Raw genomic sequence first — 20,960 nt, 5'->3', positions numbered from 1 at the left:
TTTTACGGCACTCTTACCATCCACTGTTCATGGCTACCAGACCCCAGTGATAATGCGGGCCAACTGTGACTGTGACCGCGGATGTGGTGCGGAAAGGAAAAGGCAATGCTGCACCGCTTGACGATAACATTTGTGTCAATATTGGGTTAGATGTAGGCGTGTGGTGTGGAGGCCACCTTTCCCGAGGGTGGCCCACAATTCTTGTTTAACCTGCGTCCGATTTGTTTGCGAATGTACTTTTGTGCCGGAACAAAGTGAGCATTAGAAAGTAAACGAGAGGGTGCATTTCGCTCTCTGCATTTGCTTGTGTGTTTGTGACGCCTCTGTGTTGATTCAGAAGAGGCTTAGTTTCAAGGCTTGAGTACACTTAGCACCCACACCACAGTCACGAATTCAATTTCAAGTAGTTGCGTATAAGAGGTGTTCCACTTTGGTTTGTGCTGTGTACTAGTCATTCTTGTGTTGTAGTCCGTAAAGCACACATTCAGCCTCTTGGAGTGCTTTGAAGAGCTAATTGCAGCTATTGCATTGAGGAACTTGTTTGGTGTTGGCTAACTCAAAGAGGTCTTGCTGCAGAATCTTCTATTGCTGGGCTGCTCGTTGAAGTACGGTGAAAAAAAGTGAAGCTAAAGAACCCAAGACACAACAGGAGAGGCATGCAGACATTTGTCTCTGTGTGTATTGTATTAAATAACATATTATGGCATTGTTTTTTGCCATTCACTGACCAGTGTGCCTCAAAGAAATGTGGTATGTCCACCTTCATAGCACTACTTCAAGTGATGCTGAAGAGGAATACCTGTACTAAGGTAACTTGTTCAGTAAAGCAGTATTTTTCAATACCCTGTTTTAATCAATTTGGCAGAAGACAGCAGATTATTACTGGAGAAAGTGAACGCCAAACTTTACTTTCTCGAATTTCGAGCTGGCACCTCGACGGCGACATCGTAGATCAGTCAGTGCGACATCACAAATTCGAAAGTATTTTCACATATTTGAGGCACTTTGACACAAATTTCTCAACACTTGATAGAATGAGGTCTCTGTTCCTTTTATATTAAACTTAGTCCTTCTTTTTACCAATAAATGATTAACCAGACCCAAGTTGACGTGAGAATCCATGGCATTGTGGCAAGCTGCAGAAACTGCAGGGGGAGCAGTGTCGCCACTGTTCTATGGTACCTTTTGTGTCTTTTCTGGCTTACTAAGCCTCTGCAGATTTGAAATTTTTACAAGTATGCCAGATATTCGTATTAACTGTCCCTTTAAATGTGTGAGCATTTATTTTTCTCTTTGTACTGTTCATGTGAACCAGCCATAATTTGGTAATACTACCAGGTGCTTCCGAATTACAGTAGCTGCCGTGCTGCCACTCCATTTGGCAAGTTGCATTGTAATAATACCTTCATAGCAAGAATGCACCAAGCATATAGGGATTAACATGTCTAGCGTGTTTGATGCGACAAGTTCTGTTTTAATACTATTTTAATGGGAACAACACAAACCTATAGAGAATAACATGTAAATCTCTATAATTTAGCAGCTGTAGTTTAGTTGCTGACAAACTTGTAGTTGAACAAATGGCAGGGTCTTATTGGGAAGAACTATCACTCCATAACTGTTTGCTGTAATAATAAAGAATGGCAAACAAAACGGCAGCAAAGTTTTTGAAGTTCGTGGTGAACAGTGCAAATAAGTTTAGTTGATGCAGCAGTTGTCATTTAGCTTTCTCGAAGTAGTGCGCTTTCCATTGTAAGTTTACTTGTAACACTCTGGAGGTATAGTTTGGTAGCCTCGTGAGTTTTCCTTTTCTCGCTTGCTTTCTTCCTGCTTCCTTCCTTAATGGCTTGTTTCAGATCACGTATTGTGACAAACTTGGAGCCTGCATTCAGCAAAGCTGCTGCTGGATCATCACAGCTGTAAGTTGAATATCTGTGTGTCACGAAGCTCATCATTTCAAATTCCTGGTTCTTGTGCTTTTCCGCATAAGATCCTAAGTTCATGTACTGCATGACACGGTTGGTTAAAAGGATGCACCATATCAGCCACCGTCGCTGCAAATGGCGTTGCCTGGCACTCCCAGGACTAAACTTGTGTACATAACGGAAATGCGCGGGGAAGTGGACGAGAAGATGGCTGCCATGGTAGCTTAATTGGAATAGAACTGCTCAGATAGTGTGAAAGATGCCAGTTTGGCTCCCGCTTGCCGCACATACTTTTCGTCCTCTCTAGTTTCCGTATTCGGTATTGTTTCCACATTTCAGTTAAGCATAATTAATTTCTCTGTGCTTTATCTGGCTTCATTGGCTTTCTTTGTACAGTTGTAACTAAAATCGTCATATAAACGAGTTTGTGGCATTTATTTGAGACATCTTCTAGTGCTTGCGTGTGTCTGAAAAATTGGTGTATTGGCTTGATAATTCGAGAAAAAGTCTAAAATTGTTCATCACTAGTAAGAGATCACTAGTAAGGTGTGACTTGCATTTGCCTTTTTATATCTATGTTCATGGATGTATAGGATTGTGTGCTGTGGATTTATGGCCCTGTGACGTGGTTTCTTTTCATTTTCTTACTACGTATATTCTTTATATTGTTGTTTCTGTTATGGAAAAAGGAGTAGCCATCATCATTATAGGGTGACTACATCACTTTTATTTTCATTTCAATAAAGAAAACGAAAAAATAGTGAAGATTGCTGCTGTTGGTGCTTGGCCTTCACGGTGCATTGATAACTGCGTTTTCTTATGCATAAATTTTATTATGTAAACCATGCAACATGAGGACAAAAAAATGGAAGTAGGCAACATGAGCAGTAAACCAAATGCTTAAAATGAAATTTTCGTGAAAAGTTACAGCAAAGTATGAAAACTTGTAAAAAAAAAAAAAAGATACAGGCGTAGTAGAGATTGTGGGGCTAGAAGATTGTGTTAACAAATCTTGATGCATGATGCATCCAAGTAAGTTGGGCTAGACAGACTCGTGCATCCTGTTTAGCTCAACTTACTCGGATACATGATGCATGATCTGCTGTTGCTTCAGAGAACAAGGAGCATATGAGTATGAGCTGTGCATCACTGAACGTGGCTCAGTGCAAAGTGATCTTTACTACGTGAATCCTTGCTCGTGCTTAATGGCAGCACAGCATATAATAGGTTTTTATACATACATGCAAGGCTGACACACTTCTGCTCATGTTGAAGGGCCCCTGAACCACCCCTCGAGCTTGCTGAAATAACATTGTCTGCAGGTAGCATACGCTGCTGTGAACATCTCTGCCAAGTTTTGCTGTCATAGGCGGTGCGTGGAGCTCGCAAGCGGAGCACAATCTCGCCTTTCTCTTAAACTTTTTTTTTTCAATGGAAGCCTGCGCCTCATTTTCTTCTGGACACTCTATTTCATAATAAAGCAGCTGCTATTGGCAGCTGTGGTTGGCTATGTAGCGTAGCTGCAGCGGCTCCTGTGGGATGCTGCCACGAGTCCACTGGCTTACCGCGTTTGTCTTACGTTCAACGTGTCGTAGGCACCAGAATCGGGAGTTGTGGCGGCTACGTTAACATCCAAAATGAAATTTGAACTGCACGCCACAGTGACACCTAGAATGCGGAGCGTTGGGGGCACGCCCCACTCCGGCATAGCCTTTGCAGTGCAAGGCATTGAAGATGGAAAGGGAGCACAACGGAGGCGGTGTTTGACTGCCAATAACTCCGCTTCTGCTGAACACATTGAAGTACTTTTTCTAGCACAGTATTTCTGGAATAGCCTATTTTGATTTCAGGTGCCTTTCTCCACTTCGATAAATAGTAATTCAGGGCCCTTTTAAACCATACTGATCTTCGCACTTGAGCAAAGCTAGGTTGATCTTTGCATATTTTTTATATTCGAGGTGGCCCCTGAAGAAAGGAACGACATACTGCGCCTATGCACTGTGTGGCACTGGGCTGATGTGAACTTATGGCCACATTATTCCATCTGTCACCAAGCAGAGCTTTGCTACCAGGCACTGACATGGTCATTCTGACACTCGCTCTCAGAAGTCATAGTATTGGCACCACCGCACTATTCTTAGCAGCCAAATGGTGCCATGGTATTGTTAGCCATGGTGCTCGTCCCTTTTTTTGGTACTGTTGAGCGCATTGCCTAGTTTTGATATCATTTGTTGTCCCTTAAATGCCCCTTTCAGGGTATTACATAAGGGGGAGGGGTGCAAAGGCATCAATAAACACTATGGTCCGTATTATACAATGGTTGACTTATCAAATGGTAAACGACAACAACAAAAAAAATATCTAAAGGAAATTGGCAGGCAGCCATTGTGCTTGTTGCTGCATCACAATAAGCATGACATGTTGTCAAGATTTTGAGGAGAGAAACTGTTGGCGTTCGTTTGAGTGAAACTGTAAGCTCCCTGCTGCATTTTCAGGAACATCTATGGTTCTGATATTGATAAGAGCATTCTAGAGCAGTCATAAGAGCAGTCTAGCAGTTGGCTATGCCTACTTGCCATGTTCAACAAGTACTGCATGGTACTTTGAAGCTTGCTACGCAAATGCCGACCAGCACAAGTCATCAGCACTTGACTGCGGGCTGCTGTGTAACTTTCTTTTATTTCTTTTATTCAGCCGCAAGCCAAGTCAAGTGCCTTCACATTTGTCTAGGTCACTACAGCGAACTTTGAACTCTAAGCCTGCGAGCCGGACGCCACCTCGTAAGTCGGTTGCTGTAGCATGCCAATGTCTGTGGCATGATGGCCTTAGAACTTTACTTAGTTAAAAGTTGCTGTCTCTAAATTTCAGTCCTAAAGCACCACCCGAACGCAAGAACTCTTTAGCTTAAAAAATGTTTGTGATGGTTTCACATGGTTAACAACCTCATCTGGAAATGCAGTAGTGATCGGTTTTTACTGATATTGGGGTGTTTCTGACTTTTTTTTTTTTTTTATGTGTCCTTTTATATGTATTTGCAGTTCCTTTGACTCTATTTTTTTTTTGTGTGGTGTATTTTTTTAATGAGCTTTGGCTGCGTGTCAGTGCTTGTGGTGCCCACTTTGCTGTACTGCCATTGTTTGTAGTTTTTTTATGTTGAGCGCACACAGGTATATGCATCGGGATAAGCTCACCCAACTTTCTATACTAGGGCAATGCCTACACCATATAATGTAATGAATCCAATGGGTTAGTGGCTGCCAAGTTCTGCTGCCGAGGCAGAGGGGTTCGGTTCCGTTTTTGATGTACCGTATTTTGATGGGGTGATAGGCAAGAACACTCGTGTTCTGCACATTGGGTGGACTTTATAGGGACTATAAAGAAAAAGATTATTTTAGCAGTATTAGTAAATTGTTATACAATACAAAGTAAGCTACTTTGAGCGAGAGAGAAGGCTTGGTAAGCCATAAAATGCATAAAACAAGACAGGTGGTGATGTCGTCTTGAAGTTTATGCACCAGCTTCTAGTGACGTCACAGATATTGATGCCGTCTGCTGGGGCCTAGTTAAATTTTTTATTGGCAAAGATGAACTAGATTATACTCTGAAAGAGCCAAAGACCAAATTTGGCTGGGCTTGAGCACCTTTAACTGGGCCACAGCAACCCAAATGTGAGAAATACTTCTAAATCTGGGCTGTTACAGACGTAAGCTGGGGCTTCGGCACGTAAATAAAGAAATGGAATGTTCACCTAAATTTCTTTTTCTTCTAAATAAACCTACTAAAACAAAACTGATGAAAGTAGAGATGATATTGAAACAATACCGTGTCATCCAGAACTTATTTAGTGTTTGTCTTTAGGGGCCCATCAAACTACCCCAGGTGGTCACAATCTTGAGCCCTCCGCTACGACATTGTTCATAGCATACCATGCAGCTTTGGGATGTTAGAACTGCAAATTTTAATATTTGTGTTGGTGAGGTTGCAGGTTCATTGCCCCACTGTGGCAGCCAAATTCCTGCTGGTGTAGGATGCAAAAAGGAAATGCGCAGCAATACTCGCCTAGGTGCGTGTTAAAGAACACCGGAAGCTAAAAAATAATCCGTAGTCCCTCCACGAATGCTATCCTTCATTAGCTCGAGGTTCTTTTGGGACACGAAACCTCACGGACTGCTCAAGTAAAAAATTTGTGGTGCTTGTTGCATTAACACATGTAAAAAGTGCACCTTGCCCTGTTTGTATGGTTTTGTCTGCTAGCATTAGAAAGCTCATCATTGCTTTCTTGTTTCTTTTGCCTTTTTCTCTGTATACCATGTCTTTCCTGTTTCCTTCATTTGACTGTTGAGTGCTGTGGAAAAAGCCAGTAATGCAGGCTGCACTCTTAAACAAATGCACAGCCTTTGGGGTGTATTTTGCCACACAACAATAATCGTCATCTGTCTTGCTTGTGTTTCCTTTCTTGAAAATGCTTCGCTTGCTACTTTCCTGTTGAGAATGCTCTTGTCATGCTGATTACGCACATGCTGTTCTAACATGGAAGTACCGGGCTCGCAGCGTTAAAGGAAATGCGGGCAAGACATGACGATTAGTATTGTTGTGTGGCAAGATACGACCCAAAGGGTGTAATTTTGCTTAAGAGTGTGCCAGCCTTTCAAATATGCTCACATAAGTTATCACTTGTGTTGGTTGGACACATTGCGCTGTGTGTCGGTGTCTAACATGTGTCTCATGTCCTGTTTGCATTAAGGTTGCTTCCGAGGCAGCTCCAACTTGAACAGGTATCTCGAAGAGATTGACGACGAGGATACGGTAACTGCTATGAACTACAAGCGGCCAGCTTCTCAAACAGCCGCCAAACCAGCTGTGCATTCCGGGACACCTGAAAGGGAATCTGCAGCACCTATGCAGAAGGTGAACTTCGTTGTATATTAGTGGCGGTGTGCAACTTTGTTTGAATTTAACACTATTTTTGAATTCGTCACCAGTCAGTTTTGTGTGTACTGCTGTATGGTTGAACGGCAATATATATTAAAAAATTTGGTCATTTAGACATGCGTACCACTGCCATCATTACTTATGCCGTTATTGGTTTTTATGGCTCTTGTCTAAACTTGCAGAGGATTGAATTCGAAGCACTGAAGCAGTCGTTGCTAGCTGACACCTTCACTTGTGGAATGCAGGTATGATATTTTTCACGAATGTCCTCAAATACATTTTTTAAAAACTCAGTGCCTTTCCACTCCGTGAAGGATGACCAGCGAAGCTGTGTATGTGGGCCCCTTAATGGCAAACTGCACCTCCACCGTGGATCGGCTCGGCATTTATTTATTTATTTATTTATTTACCCTCACGGCCTTTCGGCATTAGAGAGGGGAGTGGGTTATACAACAAATAAGAAGGAAATAAATCATGAGCTTATACACAATATTTGCTAATTATACAATGTTAGCTGAAAGTATGATAAATGCGGTAGCAGAACATGACATATAAAAGTAACATTAAACAAGAAAAAGGAAAACGCCAAGAGCAGTTCGTACAAATGTTTGCTATTATACATTGTTAGCTAGTGCTTTTCGAAAATTATCGTTGTTATTAATGGAAACAATATCAGAAGGAAGTTCATTCCAGTCTTTCGACGTGCGTGGCAAAAATAAGTGTAAAAAATCGGGGCACTATCTTCAGGATCAGTGCACATAATTGGAATGCTTAACGCCTGCTTCACCTCTGCCATGGGTCGGCCCGGCATTGCACTATCTTCGGGCCCTAATGCCTGCTTCACCTCCACCGCAGGTCGGCCTAGCGTTTTGTTTTAGCACATGGACACGATCTTGGGCAAGGTAGCCCTTAACAGCTTCGCTGTAAAATATTTAATTCTAGTTTTATAGTGGAAAGCAGTTGTTCTATCACACAATTCACTGTGAACAAAACATTGTGCACTATCAAATATCAGATCGGATCTAATATGAGATTGTTCTTCCTAGCTTTTTCTTTATCCTCTTGTAGAGTTGCTTCTGTTTGAGAATTATCTTATTGTTGCTAGGTGGCTTTGCTACTTTTCATTTTGAACATAGTTTAGTGAATTGGCTGAAATCTAAAAACTGCATAGTCGTGCATTTTTTCGTTTGCAATACCAAATGTATTGAATCAGTCTTAAAAGATTGTTTTAAATTAGAATTCTCCAGCCTGTGCGACTCAGTTTCACACAGACACATTTGTTGAGGAAGGGGAAGTTCAGGCAAATTTTATGCAACTTATTAGGAAGGGATAAGAGCTTGAGATATTTGGGCAGACTGCACCCGAGAGCACTGCAAGCTTTCTCCTTGAGGCCTAACCTAAATGATTATCCAGATGAAACTGCCATTTTATTAAATGGCAGGCAGCTTCTGATAAAAAGGCATTATTTTGGCACTCTGCTCCTTCCACATGCTTATAATGATAAGCTTTACAAAAGCACAGCTTTTAATTTACACATACCTGCCACAATGTTTTAGGTAATGATGATAGAAACGTATATATTCTCTCTAGCTTTGTCAACAAAATTGATTGGTAGGGGATGCTCTTGTCTTTCTGTGTCTGCCTTGTTTATTTATTTTTTACTTACAATCACAAGCAGTGCTTCTAATTTCAGCCTCTTCCAAGGACACCCGAGTTTACAAGGAGCACACTTGGACAGGTGACTGTTTCAGCTTTATTTGATGTGGTATCAACTTTTCTTCGCTTTTCATGATGCAAGACTGTTGCACCTTCAGCGATTAGAACAAAGAAAATCACTGCTGCTGCTGCTTGCATCGAACATCATTTTCTGTTGAAAGGTTTCACATGTGTAGGCGAGGGCGTGGTTTGCATGAGCAATGCTAAAGATCCTCTGGCTCTCAGTATTCACACCTGTATTGTTACAATGAAATGACACAAAACCAATCAAATGTTATTTATTTAAAAAGGGAGTAAGTAGCACGCTTTGTGATGCTTCAAGAATGTTGTGCGTTTAAGATTGCTTAGTCTGCAACACCAAAGATGCCAATGCAACATGTCGTTAAATAGTAATCAGCCGAAAAACCCCTAATTGATGCCTTCGAGAAATAGTTGTAGGGTGCATCCAAAGATCAAAATAGGTATACATGCCCGGTTTGTCGCAACAGTCACAAGAGTGAGGGATTGCATCAAAAGAGCGTCTAGGGAAGGAGAGATCACATAGTGACCATCACAGACTGGGGGCTCCGAGGTCAACGTGACATAAATCGCAGTAGCTGGTCCCAGGCAAACAAACTCGATGACACGTAAATGTGGTGGCAACTCGGTGTTCAGGTCAGATACAGAAGGGGGTTTCAGCAATAGAGGATCAGATAAGGAGTCAACGAGGGCAGAATGGGTGCTCAGGAAGTCATGGCCAAGGATGACATCATGGGGACACTGGTGCAGGATGGCGAATAGAACCGAGGTCAGGTGGCCAGCGATCTCGCATGCGCAGTACACATGCCAACAACGCAAAGTGTACCGCCGTCGGCGATGTGAACGACAGGCAACATAGCGGGCGTGAGAACCTTGTGGAGACGATGAGAAAGGCCAACGTTCGTGACAGATAATTGCACCCCGGTGTCAATGAGCGCCAAAACAGGCACTCTGTCCACTTCTACGTGCAAAAGATTTTGTCGGGTAGCCAGGGTCAGCAGAGGATTTCCAGGTTGGTTGGCCAATGCGGCATCGCCTCCGAGATCTGCACTTGTCAGCTTTCCGAAGATGGACGACGACGGTATGGCAACAGTGAACGACGGGGCACCGGAGACTGAGAACGCTGGTTCTATGCGGATGGTGTTGAGCACTTGTGGGATGGAGTCTAAGCAGGAATATTAAAGCATAGTGTGTCATTGCAAGCATGAAATGATCAGGACTGACTGATCAGAAATGATCAGGACTGATCAGGCAGTAAGCATATGCCGAACGAGGTGACTAAGGTGAGCGATAGCGACAATGACAGGAAATATGGCCTATCCCATTGTTGTCATCATGCGTGTGTCACTGGTTTGGATTGCGGCATTTGGGATAGGCTGATTGTGAATGGGGAGGTCAATTGTGGGTGTGGACGTCGAAAGAAATTCTCAACCGCAGGGATGGGTTCCTGCATTTGCCAACTCTTTACGTACGACTGCTTGGATCAACGATACTGCCGAGTGGGACTCGTCATAAGAATGGGCCTGATGAACAGACAGACGTGGCCTCAATCTCATGCCGTAAAAGACGCAGCAAGCTTTCAGTACCAGGCAGCTGGACTTCCTCACATGTAGCCATGGTGTTAGGAAGCCACACAAATCGTTTTGTGAAACGAACGCTCTTTGCTTCTTAAAAGCATCAGCACTCTTATATAAAAGGCGAGCACTCCTTATATAGCAGTAAATTGAACATGTAATTGGCGATGCCATTGGGCTTACTTTGTCAGCTTCGGCCATTTTGTTGTCGGCCTGCCGGCACAGAGCCAATATGTCCTGAATGTACATGACATACAGTTCAGTTGATGTTTGGGCCCGGCATGAAAGTTCTTCCTGGTGGCTTGTTGGTGTCCGACTGGCTTCCCGAAGAGCTCCTGTAGCTTCTTCTTGCAGACCCAACTGGTCAACGCTGCTCGTGTGTTTGGATCCAAACACGGGCCTTTCCCTTGAGGTAGACAACCTTAGCCAGCTTGTTGGTCGAGTCCCACTGGTTGTTTTTGCTGTTTCGCTCATATTTGGCTAACCAGTCTTCTACGTCTACGGTGCCAGTACCGGAGAAGGTGCCAGGGTCTCGAAGTTGGGTCAGGACAACCAATGTTGTGGTAGCCGAGGCTGAACCAGTGGGCCTCTCAGTCGACATGGTTGTATGTCCCACAAGATGTCCACGGTGAAGTCCTGTGGTGTCCCTCAGATATACCCCACACCTCCATGAAGGATGTTTTGGTTGAGATGTCAAAGAGGGTTTAAATACAACATTTACACAGTGGCAGCAAGTGGCACTATGACAAAGATGGCTGGCCGGGGCACAGCTTGTCTTCCTTCATGTCTGTTATACAACAACTTCTTCCTCTTCGTCAGCAGGATAGGCAACACATAAAAATATGCTATTGTAGAAAGTTCATTGTGATATATAGTTTACATTACGAGCAATAAAAACAGTGCTAAACGACAGGACGAGTGAAGGGACACAGACAACTGCGCTGTCCCTTCACTTGTCCTGTCGTTTAGCGCTGTTTTTATTGCTCGTAATCATGAACCAACCAGCCCAAATGCGTACTCTTCTATAGTTTACATGTTCACTTTGCGAGCTTGATTAGCAGCCGTGTCTCGAAGCGGAAGTAACAGACAACTGTTAGAATTGAAATTAGACGCTTAGTGAGTGGGAGCCGACCCAAACAGTTGGCCTCCTATTTCATTTGCAATGATCGAAAGCAGTGGAAAAGTAATCGAACTCCCATCCTTTCTTGAGTGTATTGCACCACTAAGAATTCCAAGGGCGCAACGCAACACGCCCTGGAGTTTGCAACGCTCGCATTTTGGGTGGCTTCATTACCGTGGACAAAAGCCTGTGCGTCATCAAAGTTCCCAGCTGCTTGTGTGTTAAAAAGCAGTGGCCGTTTTAACGCGACAGCGTTAAGGAGCTCGTGTCGCAGAAAAGCCGGTGTCGTCGGCGTCGTTGGCCGTGAGCGATAAATCCCAGCAGGCGCTTAATGAATAAAAAACAACTTGCAAGATGGGCTGGGTGGGAATCGAACCAGGGTCTCCGGAGTGTGAGACGGAGACATTACCACTGAGCCGCGAGTTCGATGTTTCAAAGCGGTACAAAAGCGCCTCTAGTGAACGCGTTGTTGCCTTAGAAATGAGCTGTTTCTAAGGCTCAGGTGTGCGTCGCTTGCTCAGGCGCACATTTTGTTGTCGCGCCGAACGCTGCGTTGCTCGACACTCACCGCGTCCGATGCGGGGCGCATAGTCGCTGCGCCGTAGCCCATTGTCTTACACCCCTTGGCGGGTCGACGGGAATGCTGTCGCGTTCCACTCTTGAAGGCGAAGCTTAAGCGTCCTCCAATTGTTTTGTTTTTCGTTTCCCCAGAAATTCATTTCATTGGACTGCACAATTACAGTTAAACTTCGTTATATCCCATGATTGTTAAATAATCATTCACTGATATAGGCAGGAAACATTTTAGATTGTTTGTTATATCCAATAATTCCTTATGTCTGTGTTCATTATATTGAGGTTTGACTATATTCAGATAATTTTATAATCCCCTTTGGTATGAGAAACAGCCAATATTAGCCATAAATGCAGCAACTTTGAATGCATGCAATCTGCCATTGATTTCTGGCAAATGTAAGTGGGGGCTAAGTTCTCCCTGTGGTCCCGTGGCCGGGAAGCAAACCAAGCTACCTGGTTTGGCCCAGGGGGCCCCAAGTGTCGAGATAAGCTACCCGAAATAGCTCTTTTTCATATCAAAACTGAAGAGAAAAATACCACCATTTACTGCTTGCTAGAAGTGACACGTGACCTAGAATGCGCAGGTCTGCATGACCTCCAAGGTTACGCAATGCCAGTGGCTGCCCATGGAGTGCCGAAAAATCTTGGAGGCAACATGCTGGGACTTGCACCATAGCCACTGCAATGTTCATGCTGCATAGCCACTGCAGTGTTCAACACTTTGAGAACAACCCTGACCGTTGCAGAGCTCTTCAGCTGTCGCTGTGGTTGCTCTGCAAATTGCTCAAAGCTCTGATTCCTCTGATAACTTATCTGCTTGCAGCACTCTTGCTTTCTTGGTTGCACTTTTAAGCAATAGGATGGCCTAAAGTTTCAAGGAATGCTATACGTAGGAGAGAAACCTCCTTATCAGAGTAGTGCTATCATGGTCCGACCTTTGTTGCATAATACATTTAACCTCCGCGAAGCGTAAAGCAGTGTACAAGTTCTAGGTTATGTGCAGATATTGCTTGCATAGATTGGCCACAGGCGTTTGCCTAATGATTGGGGTACAAGTTAAAACTTGAGCTTTCCACGAGAGGCAAGGCGTCCTTGAGAGTAGTCTCATTTCCTTTTCTTTTTTACAGTCCAAGGAAAGCTGCCCGCCAACCCCACAGGTATGCATGCTGATTTGACTCCTTTAGAAACCATAAAGTGTGTGTTAAGGTTCTAAACTTGTATTCCGTCAATTTTGACGCTTGGTTTATGCTGCATTCAGAGTGTCACTGTTGTGTGCAGGCACCTGACTATGAGGGGCTGTTACTTGAGGTGTGTGGCATTCTTGTGATTATGCAGCTTTCATGCACACATTATTATGCCTTGTTCAATCCCCACAAGGTAGAAAAAACTTGAAATAATAACTTGGCATCTGAACTTTCCTTTTCCAGTTGAAGGAACGCAGAACCGTGACAGCAAAGGTATGAATTTTTCTTTCCTTTTTCGTTTTGTTTTTGCTTTCGGTTATGCAGGCCAGCACTACCCATAAGCAACAAAGAAGAGACTTTGGTGCGATTACACCAGCATCCTGACCAACATCATATGAGCATCTATAAACTGCAAAAAACAATGGTGATGTTTGCCCACTCAGTGCTATGGAGGCCACATACTAACAATAGCTTTACGTGTGGAGTTGCTTAGTCGATGTGCCTTCAGTTGTGTGCTGGACAGGCTGGTTGTCAGAAACAGTCATCAGTGTATCACTCTTTCACTCTTATGCATCCTTGTCAAAGTTTTAGTGCTGTAATCTGGAAAGAAATGTCTTTCTACACAACTTGCTTGTGCACATTGTAAAAGGTTGCTGTTCAGAAAGTACCTAGGACTATAGAACTTGGGGACAACCTGAGAATGCAGTGGCCAATACATCACCGTCGAACTTGGAGAGAAATTGTACAATGCGCCATCCAATCATGTTCGCTCACTTCCGCGACGTCACGGCAGAGGCAAACGTCTTTCACTGGGTTCTTTTCAGAGACAATGTTTTGAAGCACGAAGGTCTCGCAGTGTAGTTTAATGGACAGAACTTGAACAGAATTCCTAACTTGTCAACAAATGTGGGCATTATTTACTTTGTCCCGTAACTCGTTGTATTGTCGTAGCTATAGTAAAACAACTGCATTCTACACATTGGGCCACTATGCCGACTCGCTGTTTCTGTGCCAAATTTTCTCTAAGAGGCTTTATCTTTACAGGCACTGCTGGAAAAATCATCAGCTTGGTATAGAATAATTATAATGAGCACTACATACTTTACACATAAAGAACAATTCCACCAGGATTTTTACTCGTGCTTAAACATAAGGTCGAGCTGTACGTATACAGCACGGGTACACAAATTGAGACAAAACCAACGTGGCAACTCACAACCGATTGCTTGGTCAACCAAGAATTTTTCACTCCAGTCACATGCCCATAACATTGTTATCAACTTTTGCTGAGCCATAAACTCAGCTGATCTCTGTATCAGCCCTTCTGGGAAACTTGGTAAATTTCGCAGACTACCTTTTTTATTTCTTTAGAGAGTCGTCTACTATGTCTAAAGAGAATGTTAAAGTTAGTTGAGTCACCGACTTTATGTGGCAGTGACCATCACATGCACGGCTTTTCAGCAAAACAGTTTACTTTCTACAGCGCTAGCTATTATGAGCTCACTCCCTTAGTCATTTTGATGTTTGCGAGAGTTGCCGTCGAATGTTTCAGGAGTCCCCGAGTGCTTTGAAAGTTCGTTAAAAAAGAAAAAAAACACAGTGCCCTGCTAAGATTCACACCTATAGATTGCCAGTTGGAAGAGTTTACCTCTCAACCAGTCTGCCAACGCTCCAGCAGAGAATAATATTGTGCCTGAAGAGAACAGTTGCGCTGCCAACTACTATTAATGGCTGACGCTGTGCTGCTCAGTCTAGCCGTAAACCAGCTCTGAGGCGAAAGAACTTGAACAAGACCAGCAGTAAGAAATGAGAGGCAAGATAGGAAAAAGTAATGAAGTGAAGTGTCTTTTAATCTTCACCACAGGTGAGCACCACCTCCACAAACGCCAACTCGTACTCGACTTGCCACTGAATAAAGGTTTCTCATCGAAAAGAGATTGCTCGCACACATTTGCAAATATTTATTCCAGCCAATACTGCACAAAGCAGTCACATAATATTGCATCACTGCTTAGCATTGTAGGTGAAGCTGCAGTTTATTCATCATCAGCAGCAGCCTATCAGCAGCAGCAGCAACTGCCCAGCATGAAGGTCTCTCCCAGTGATCTCCAATTACCCCTGTCTTGCGGAGGCAAATTCTCCAATTTTATCACACCACCTAACTTTCTGCCAAGGATTTATGAATGCCAGTCAGCCTCTAGAGTCTGTGCAGGAGTATGTTTATCTAGGTCAATTAATCACAGGGGACCCTGAACATGAGAAGGAAAGTTGAAGAATAAAAATGGGTTAGAGCGCCTACGGCAGGCATTGCCAAATCCTCAGCGGGAGCTTACCACTGTCGTTGAAAATGAAAGAGTACAATAATTTCATTGTACCAGTGCTAACATGTGGGGCAGAAACTTGGATGTTAATAAAGAAGCTGAAAAACAAGTTAAAGGGGCCCTCTAACAGTTTTAAAGCCACTGTTTTTTGGTTGCAGGTTGCGTAGGTTGATGGAGACATAAAGGAACAAGAATGGCAGTGACAGGCTTACGCAGTTCGAAGTTATTCAGCTGAGTGACTAAAGAAGTATGAAGCCCTGACGAGATAGCGACGCCATCGTAAACGTTGAAAGAACATGTTTTGACTGTTTGGACCTTGGTTTGTTAATGTGTTAGGTTAGCGCTGTAGTGTTACGTGCTTTATGAAACTTCAGAATAGGAAAAAGAAAGCACTACAGATACAAGACATAGACAGTTTTACTTCTAGTGGCTTGACAATAAAATTTTATTGAGGGCTTCATAATGCATTGCTCGTTTATGTGCTCATTAAAATGAGTGTTTTTAAGACTTTGAGAACACAAAGTTACTTGTAGTAGGAAAGTTTGCTCCTTCCTGCTGTAATCTAGTGTCGCAAAATGGGTAAGTGCAAAGCCCCGCCGTAAAACATCGGAAGCAGTACGTCAACATAATATAAAATGACGCATATTCGTAGGAGGCCACAAGCATTCCTACTAGCACTACAGCAGATGTGCTTAAAAGTACTTGAATACGTTCAGCAGTCGTGACAGCCGACGCAGCCTTTCGAAAGAGCGAGAGAGTTCGCAAGTGCCTGTCGTCTGGGAGAAAAGCCTTGCGTTCGCAGCGAGCAGGCGTCGTATAGCAGACATTTGCAGCATTCCTCTCAAGGGCGCAACACTTTCTCACAATACAAAATTTTTATTTCCATAAATACTTGATGAGTATATTTATATAAGTACATGCATGGGTTGTTATTGCTGTTGTAAAAAGAAATAAATAATTATTCTCTGGCATTAAATCGGGAACAGAATTGCACAAGAATGCATACCCTGGTGTGTCCTGGTGTAAACCATAGTAAACCGTGCTTGAATCTCAAAGTTGTACAAAGTTTATGTAATGTGTTGCGCATTATATAAGACACTGCAGAAATAAAATTAGGTTTTACGCGATATTTGAGTATAGTTTCATTTACTGCGCCACAAGCAAACGCCGCTAGTCTAAAGATCGAAGTCAATCTGAAGCCTGTACTTCCCATCATTCCCATGTAGGTTGAGGCAACGCTCAGGAGAACCCTCGTAGACATTAGTGCCACATTTCCCTCTAGGGTATTTATTTAGAAACGATATGCTTTAACCCCTTGCTGCCAATGGCAATAGCCTGAAGTGCCTACGCAGTGGAATTTCACACTTCGTAGTTGCCAATATGCTCTATGTTCACGAATTCCCATTGCTCTGGTGTTTGACAACACTGGTTGAGCAACCTGGAACTGCACGTCTCATTTCTTCAGTTCAGCTTTAGTTCAACACTGTGAACAGCAAAAAGGGTGCGGCAACGACGATGCACTGGGGTGAAAAACCAGCACCACGAGAGTGTGTAAAATGAGGCAGTGACGCGATAAGGCTGCTCAAGAGCGTAGAAAAGCGATAAGAGAAACTTTTGACCTCAGAAGCCAGAAATATGTCACCGTAACAGAGGCAAAAGAACAGCCAGCACCCTTACCTAGTTTTGCAGTTGTAGTGATTTGCTTTTATGGCCACATCTGTTTTCATCTATATAAAGATTCCAGCAAACAAAAATAACATCATTTTTAATGTATTACGTTTTTGCTCGGATACAGTGGTTATCTGCAACTTAGCGTTTAAGCAATCACGGAGGAGCGAGTTGTGAAGTTGATGATGGTTCTGGTGAGTGCCACTAGGCGATAGTGGGGTCAGCAGTGATTTGGTTGCGTGATTAAAATATTCAGTATTCATCACTGCTTTAATAATAATATTTGGGGTTTTACGTGCCAAAACCACTTTCTGATTATGAGGCACGCCGTAGTGGAGGACTCCGGAAATTTTGACCACCTGGGGTTCTTTAACGTGCACCTAAATCTAAGTACACGGGTGTTTTCGCATTTCGCCCCCATCGAAATGCGGCCGCCGTGGCCGGGATTCGATCCCGCGACCTCGTGCTCAGCAGCCCAACACCATAGCCACTGAGCAACCACGGCGGGTTTCATCACTGCTTTAATCTACGCTAGAAGCATCTGCAAGTGTCATTTTATGCAATCCGGAACAGAAAGATGGGTGTTTGGAAAGGTGTTTGAGGGCCCCTTTGATACTGCACAAAGAGCGGTGGAACAAAAAATGTTAGACGTAACGTTGGGAGACAGGCTGAGAGCAGTGTGGATCGGAGAGCAAATGGGGATAGCCGATATTCTAGTTGAGACTAACAGAAAGAAATGGGAGCTCAGCAGGCCATGTGATGCCTAGGGCAGGTAACCGGTGGATCGTTACGAGTTACGGAATGGGTGCCAAGGGAAAGGAAGCACAGTTGAGAATAGCAACTTATGACTCTTCACTTATGTATATCACAGGCTACCCTTGTTGTGAAGTGTGCCACTATAATTCTTGCAGTATATTGTGCCATTCCCTGAGAGCATCTTTTCTTGACTGGAACAAGTAAGACATTCACCTCCTCTTACTGCTTGCAGACGCCTGAGCTTACAGACTTCCTGCCGCCAGTACTGAAGGTAACACACTGTACTTCATTTTTGTGTCTCTCCGTTTGCACATATTTTCCGGGTATGATTGCCGCATGAATTGCTTCAAGAAGGAAACATGCACATAACAAGTAGAAAGTGACTGCGCAATCCTTCGCAGTGTCTTATCGATGGTTAAGCTTTGTTTAATGCTGGTCAAGTCATGCTTCACAATTAAGCGAGACTATGAGCACTGTAGTCCTGGTTGTCTTGTTGCGTAAAACAAGCGCTATAGAAAGCTCACTGCAAATGGTTAGTTCGAAACAATGTTTGGCGTAGAAGTCAGTACATCTTTTTTGTCAATTTTTCTGACATCTAATATGGTAGGCAGCAGTTAATCAAACGTTGAAGAAGGTACCACTTGTAGATTAATGAAGCTAGTGCACAAATTATTGTAGCTTACAGTCAACCTGCTACCTAAAATAAGCACAGCATGCATTCACAATCAAAACCATAGCTCACTGCGTGTAGACCTGCAGTGAATGTTAAAGTAAATGTTTCAAGGAAACAGGTCGCTTATTCCATGTACTTTGAGAATATGCGCGAGATAATGAGCTGTAAGGTTATATTTATGAAACTCCTGGCTAAATTGTACTATTGAAATGCAGCATGCGTACCTCTTCAGCTGCATTCTTAGGGGTTTCAACTAATTTTTAACAGTATTTTGCAATCAACTTGCAAAGAAAAGTGAAATGGAAACGCTGAATGTGGTACAACATTCAATGATATTAACCAAACTGGGCTGACAAGAAGTCATCTTTCTTGAAATACTTGCTGCGCACAACCATTTTATCACTCACATTCTGTAGATTCATAACTTTATTACCCGTAACTTTCATTTGTTATCCTCAGAGAGATGCTGCAGGCCTGCATTCAACAATTTTGCACAGTTTTTCAAAGTTTGCACTGTTTTTCCATTCTGGCACATTGCACATCAGTAACATTTTTGTGCGTTGATCCTTTGACGTTATTCTAAAGAGCATTGAAACATCTTGGCAACCACATGGGCTGAGAACCCACCACCACCGAATGGCTTTGAAGAATATTTGTGCGGCCATGACAGTGTAGCTTGGAAGGTGCTTGCAAATGTATTCTGCCATAAAGGCATGTGGAAGATGTTCTGCATTGCTATACGCATGTTTCTTTAAAACTACTGTGCAATGGCATCGCACTGAAGCTGACACTTCATGCTTCTTAACGTTTCACTCGAATTCCATCTATATTGGTGCACAGTGCATCAACTCGATGCGGCTTTGACATCTATGCTTAGACGGGTATTAGGAAACAATACTTTTTTTTTGTGTGTGTGACAGACGTCTGATGGTATAAATGATGTCCTTGGAAATTTCTAATGGCATTCTACGTATTGATGCTCTTTAAAAGTTTCGGTGTAACTGACACCATTGGAAGTGAATGCAAGGAAAGTACCTAACTTCAACAAACAGCCTTTCTTTTTTTTTTGCTCTCCTTGATGAAGACATGCGCTTACTGTTACACAAGCCGCGCTTTTAATTTCAGAAAGTGTACAAACAGCACGCGCTCGACGCAGACGACACGCAGTGTACTACGTGCTGCTTTTAGACAGCGAAGTTGCCTTCGAACCTTCCGCCGACACTGCAGGGCGGCCATCAGGCGCAAAATTTCTGCCGTGATCACTGGGGGCAAGCGGCGTTTACGACATCGGGAGAACAGTGCAACCGAGCAAGCCCTTGCCGTGCCACTGTTTGGGCGTCAGTACCACAGGCACGGCGTCCGCGCCACGCTTCACCAGCACGTTGACGGGCCTGCCCACGCTGTGCTGCACGACGGCGGCGATGTCAGTCACGTCCTTGAAGTTTTCGCCGTTCACGGAGCCGAACTTCACGATCTTGTCGCCCGCGCTGAGGCCGGCGATGTCGGCGGGCGAGCCGTTCTCGACCTTCCCGACGACGGCGAAAGGTTGCGGCGCCGCTGCCGATCCGCCGCCGCGCGCGACGTTCTGCTGCTGCGTCACAGTCGCCGGACCGCCGTTGTCGGCACCGTTTCGCGACAGCTGAGCGTGGTAGACGTGCAGGCTCTTCTCGATGTCCTTCATGATCGCCTTGTGGTCGTTGAGCAGGCAGATGATCCGGTGTCGCGCGTGGCGAACCTTGTAAACGTCGATGTCGGACCGCGGGTAGCCTTCGTTGTCGACCAGGGGTTCGTCCATGCCGATCGAGTTGGCGTTCAGTATCTCGTGCTGCGCGCTGATGGCAGCCTCGATTTCGAGCTTGCGCTGCGTGAGGCGAGACAGTAGTTGCTTCTGGTCTAGCATGTCTGGTTTTAGTTACTTAAGTCGAGGCGACGAGAGATAACTGCGGAGTCGGTATCCGCTGCATCATTCTTGCACGCGGCTCGAGAAGTCTAGTGGCCGCCATTGCGTGATGTCCGTGTCAATGGGAAATCGCAGGAAGTTTGTCTCGTGATATTGGTTGTCAGGTTCAGTTTCGTTCTCAGGGTTTATATTATGCCGCATCTGGACCCACAGATCGACAGAATAAGCTACTTGCTAACTATGTTTTCGCAGGCTATATGCTCAATCGCAGTTCCATTCGCAGTTACCGTCACCTACTCACACTCGTACTCGCATTCATTCTCGCTTGTCGACAGTCACTAACGCTCTATCTCACTTCTGTGAAATGTGTGGAGCTAGTATGTTGGTGTACTTTTGAGCAAAATACCCAACTTCTGTAGCGTGATCTAGGCTGGGTTTAATTTCGTTCTGCGGTTGTGAACAATTTTTCTTTTCTTTCCAGGAGAACGTGTCATGATGAAAGCTGCTGATACTCTTGCCAAGTCCAGTACCAGTTTTTAAGTTCTTTTTTTATATATTTTAGCTACCAAAATAAAGTTTTATACAGTTGGTCTTAAA

At 43.9% G+C, this 20,960-nt stretch overlaps 2 protein-coding genes across 5 annotated transcripts in view; one reads left to right on the top strand and one right to left on the bottom strand.

Moving 5' to 3' along the window:
• The window catches only part of LOC142585336 (uncharacterized), a 27,798-nt gene extending 6,838 nt beyond the window's left edge, over nucleotides 1-20,960 (top strand). Inside the window, exons 4-13 of one of the 4 annotated variants that reach the window (XM_075696031.1) lie at nucleotides 1,857-1,919; nucleotides 4,620-4,705; nucleotides 6,670-6,833; nucleotides 7,040-7,102; nucleotides 8,551-8,595; nucleotides 12,989-13,018; nucleotides 13,140-13,169; nucleotides 13,289-13,318; nucleotides 18,023-18,061; nucleotides 20,845-20,960. In XM_075696031.1, coding sequence (XP_075552146.1) covers nucleotides 1,857-1,919; nucleotides 4,620-4,705; nucleotides 6,670-6,833; nucleotides 7,040-7,102; nucleotides 8,551-8,595; nucleotides 12,989-13,018; nucleotides 13,140-13,169; nucleotides 13,289-13,318; nucleotides 18,023-18,061; nucleotides 20,845-20,859 — 565 coding nt within the window. In that variant the 3' untranslated portion in view covers nucleotides 20,860-20,960. Of the gene's footprint in view, nucleotides 1-1,856; nucleotides 1,920-4,619; nucleotides 4,706-6,669; nucleotides 6,834-7,039; nucleotides 7,103-8,550; nucleotides 8,596-12,988; nucleotides 13,019-13,139; nucleotides 13,170-13,288; nucleotides 13,319-18,022; nucleotides 18,525-20,844 lie in introns of those variants that run through there. The other 3 variants (XM_075696032.1, XM_075696028.1, XM_075696030.1) reach the window with 3 other exon arrangements.
• LOC142585338 (26S proteasome non-ATPase regulatory subunit 9) lies at nucleotides 19,376-20,485 on the bottom strand. The gene has a single exon (XM_075696036.1). The coding sequence runs from the start codon at nucleotides 20,361-20,363 to the stop codon at nucleotides 19,743-19,745; it is 621 nt and encodes a 206-aa protein (XP_075552151.1). The 5' UTR covers nucleotides 20,364-20,485; the 3' UTR covers nucleotides 19,376-19,742.

This window comes from Dermacentor variabilis, chromosome 6 (genome assembly GCF_050947875.1).
Source record: "Dermacentor variabilis isolate Ectoservices chromosome 6, ASM5094787v1, whole genome shotgun sequence".
NCBI lineage: Eukaryota > Metazoa > Arthropoda > Arachnida > Ixodida > Ixodidae > Dermacentor > Dermacentor variabilis.
Note: the sequence above shows the minus strand (reverse complement) of the source record. Positions and strands in the feature narration are given on the sequence as shown.

Bases quoted from the DNA above. Each gene is read 5' to 3' on its own strand.
- LOC142585338 (XM_075696036.1), bottom strand. From the start codon at position 20,363: ATGCTAGACCAGAAGCAACTACTGTCTCGCCTCACGCAGCGCAAGCTC.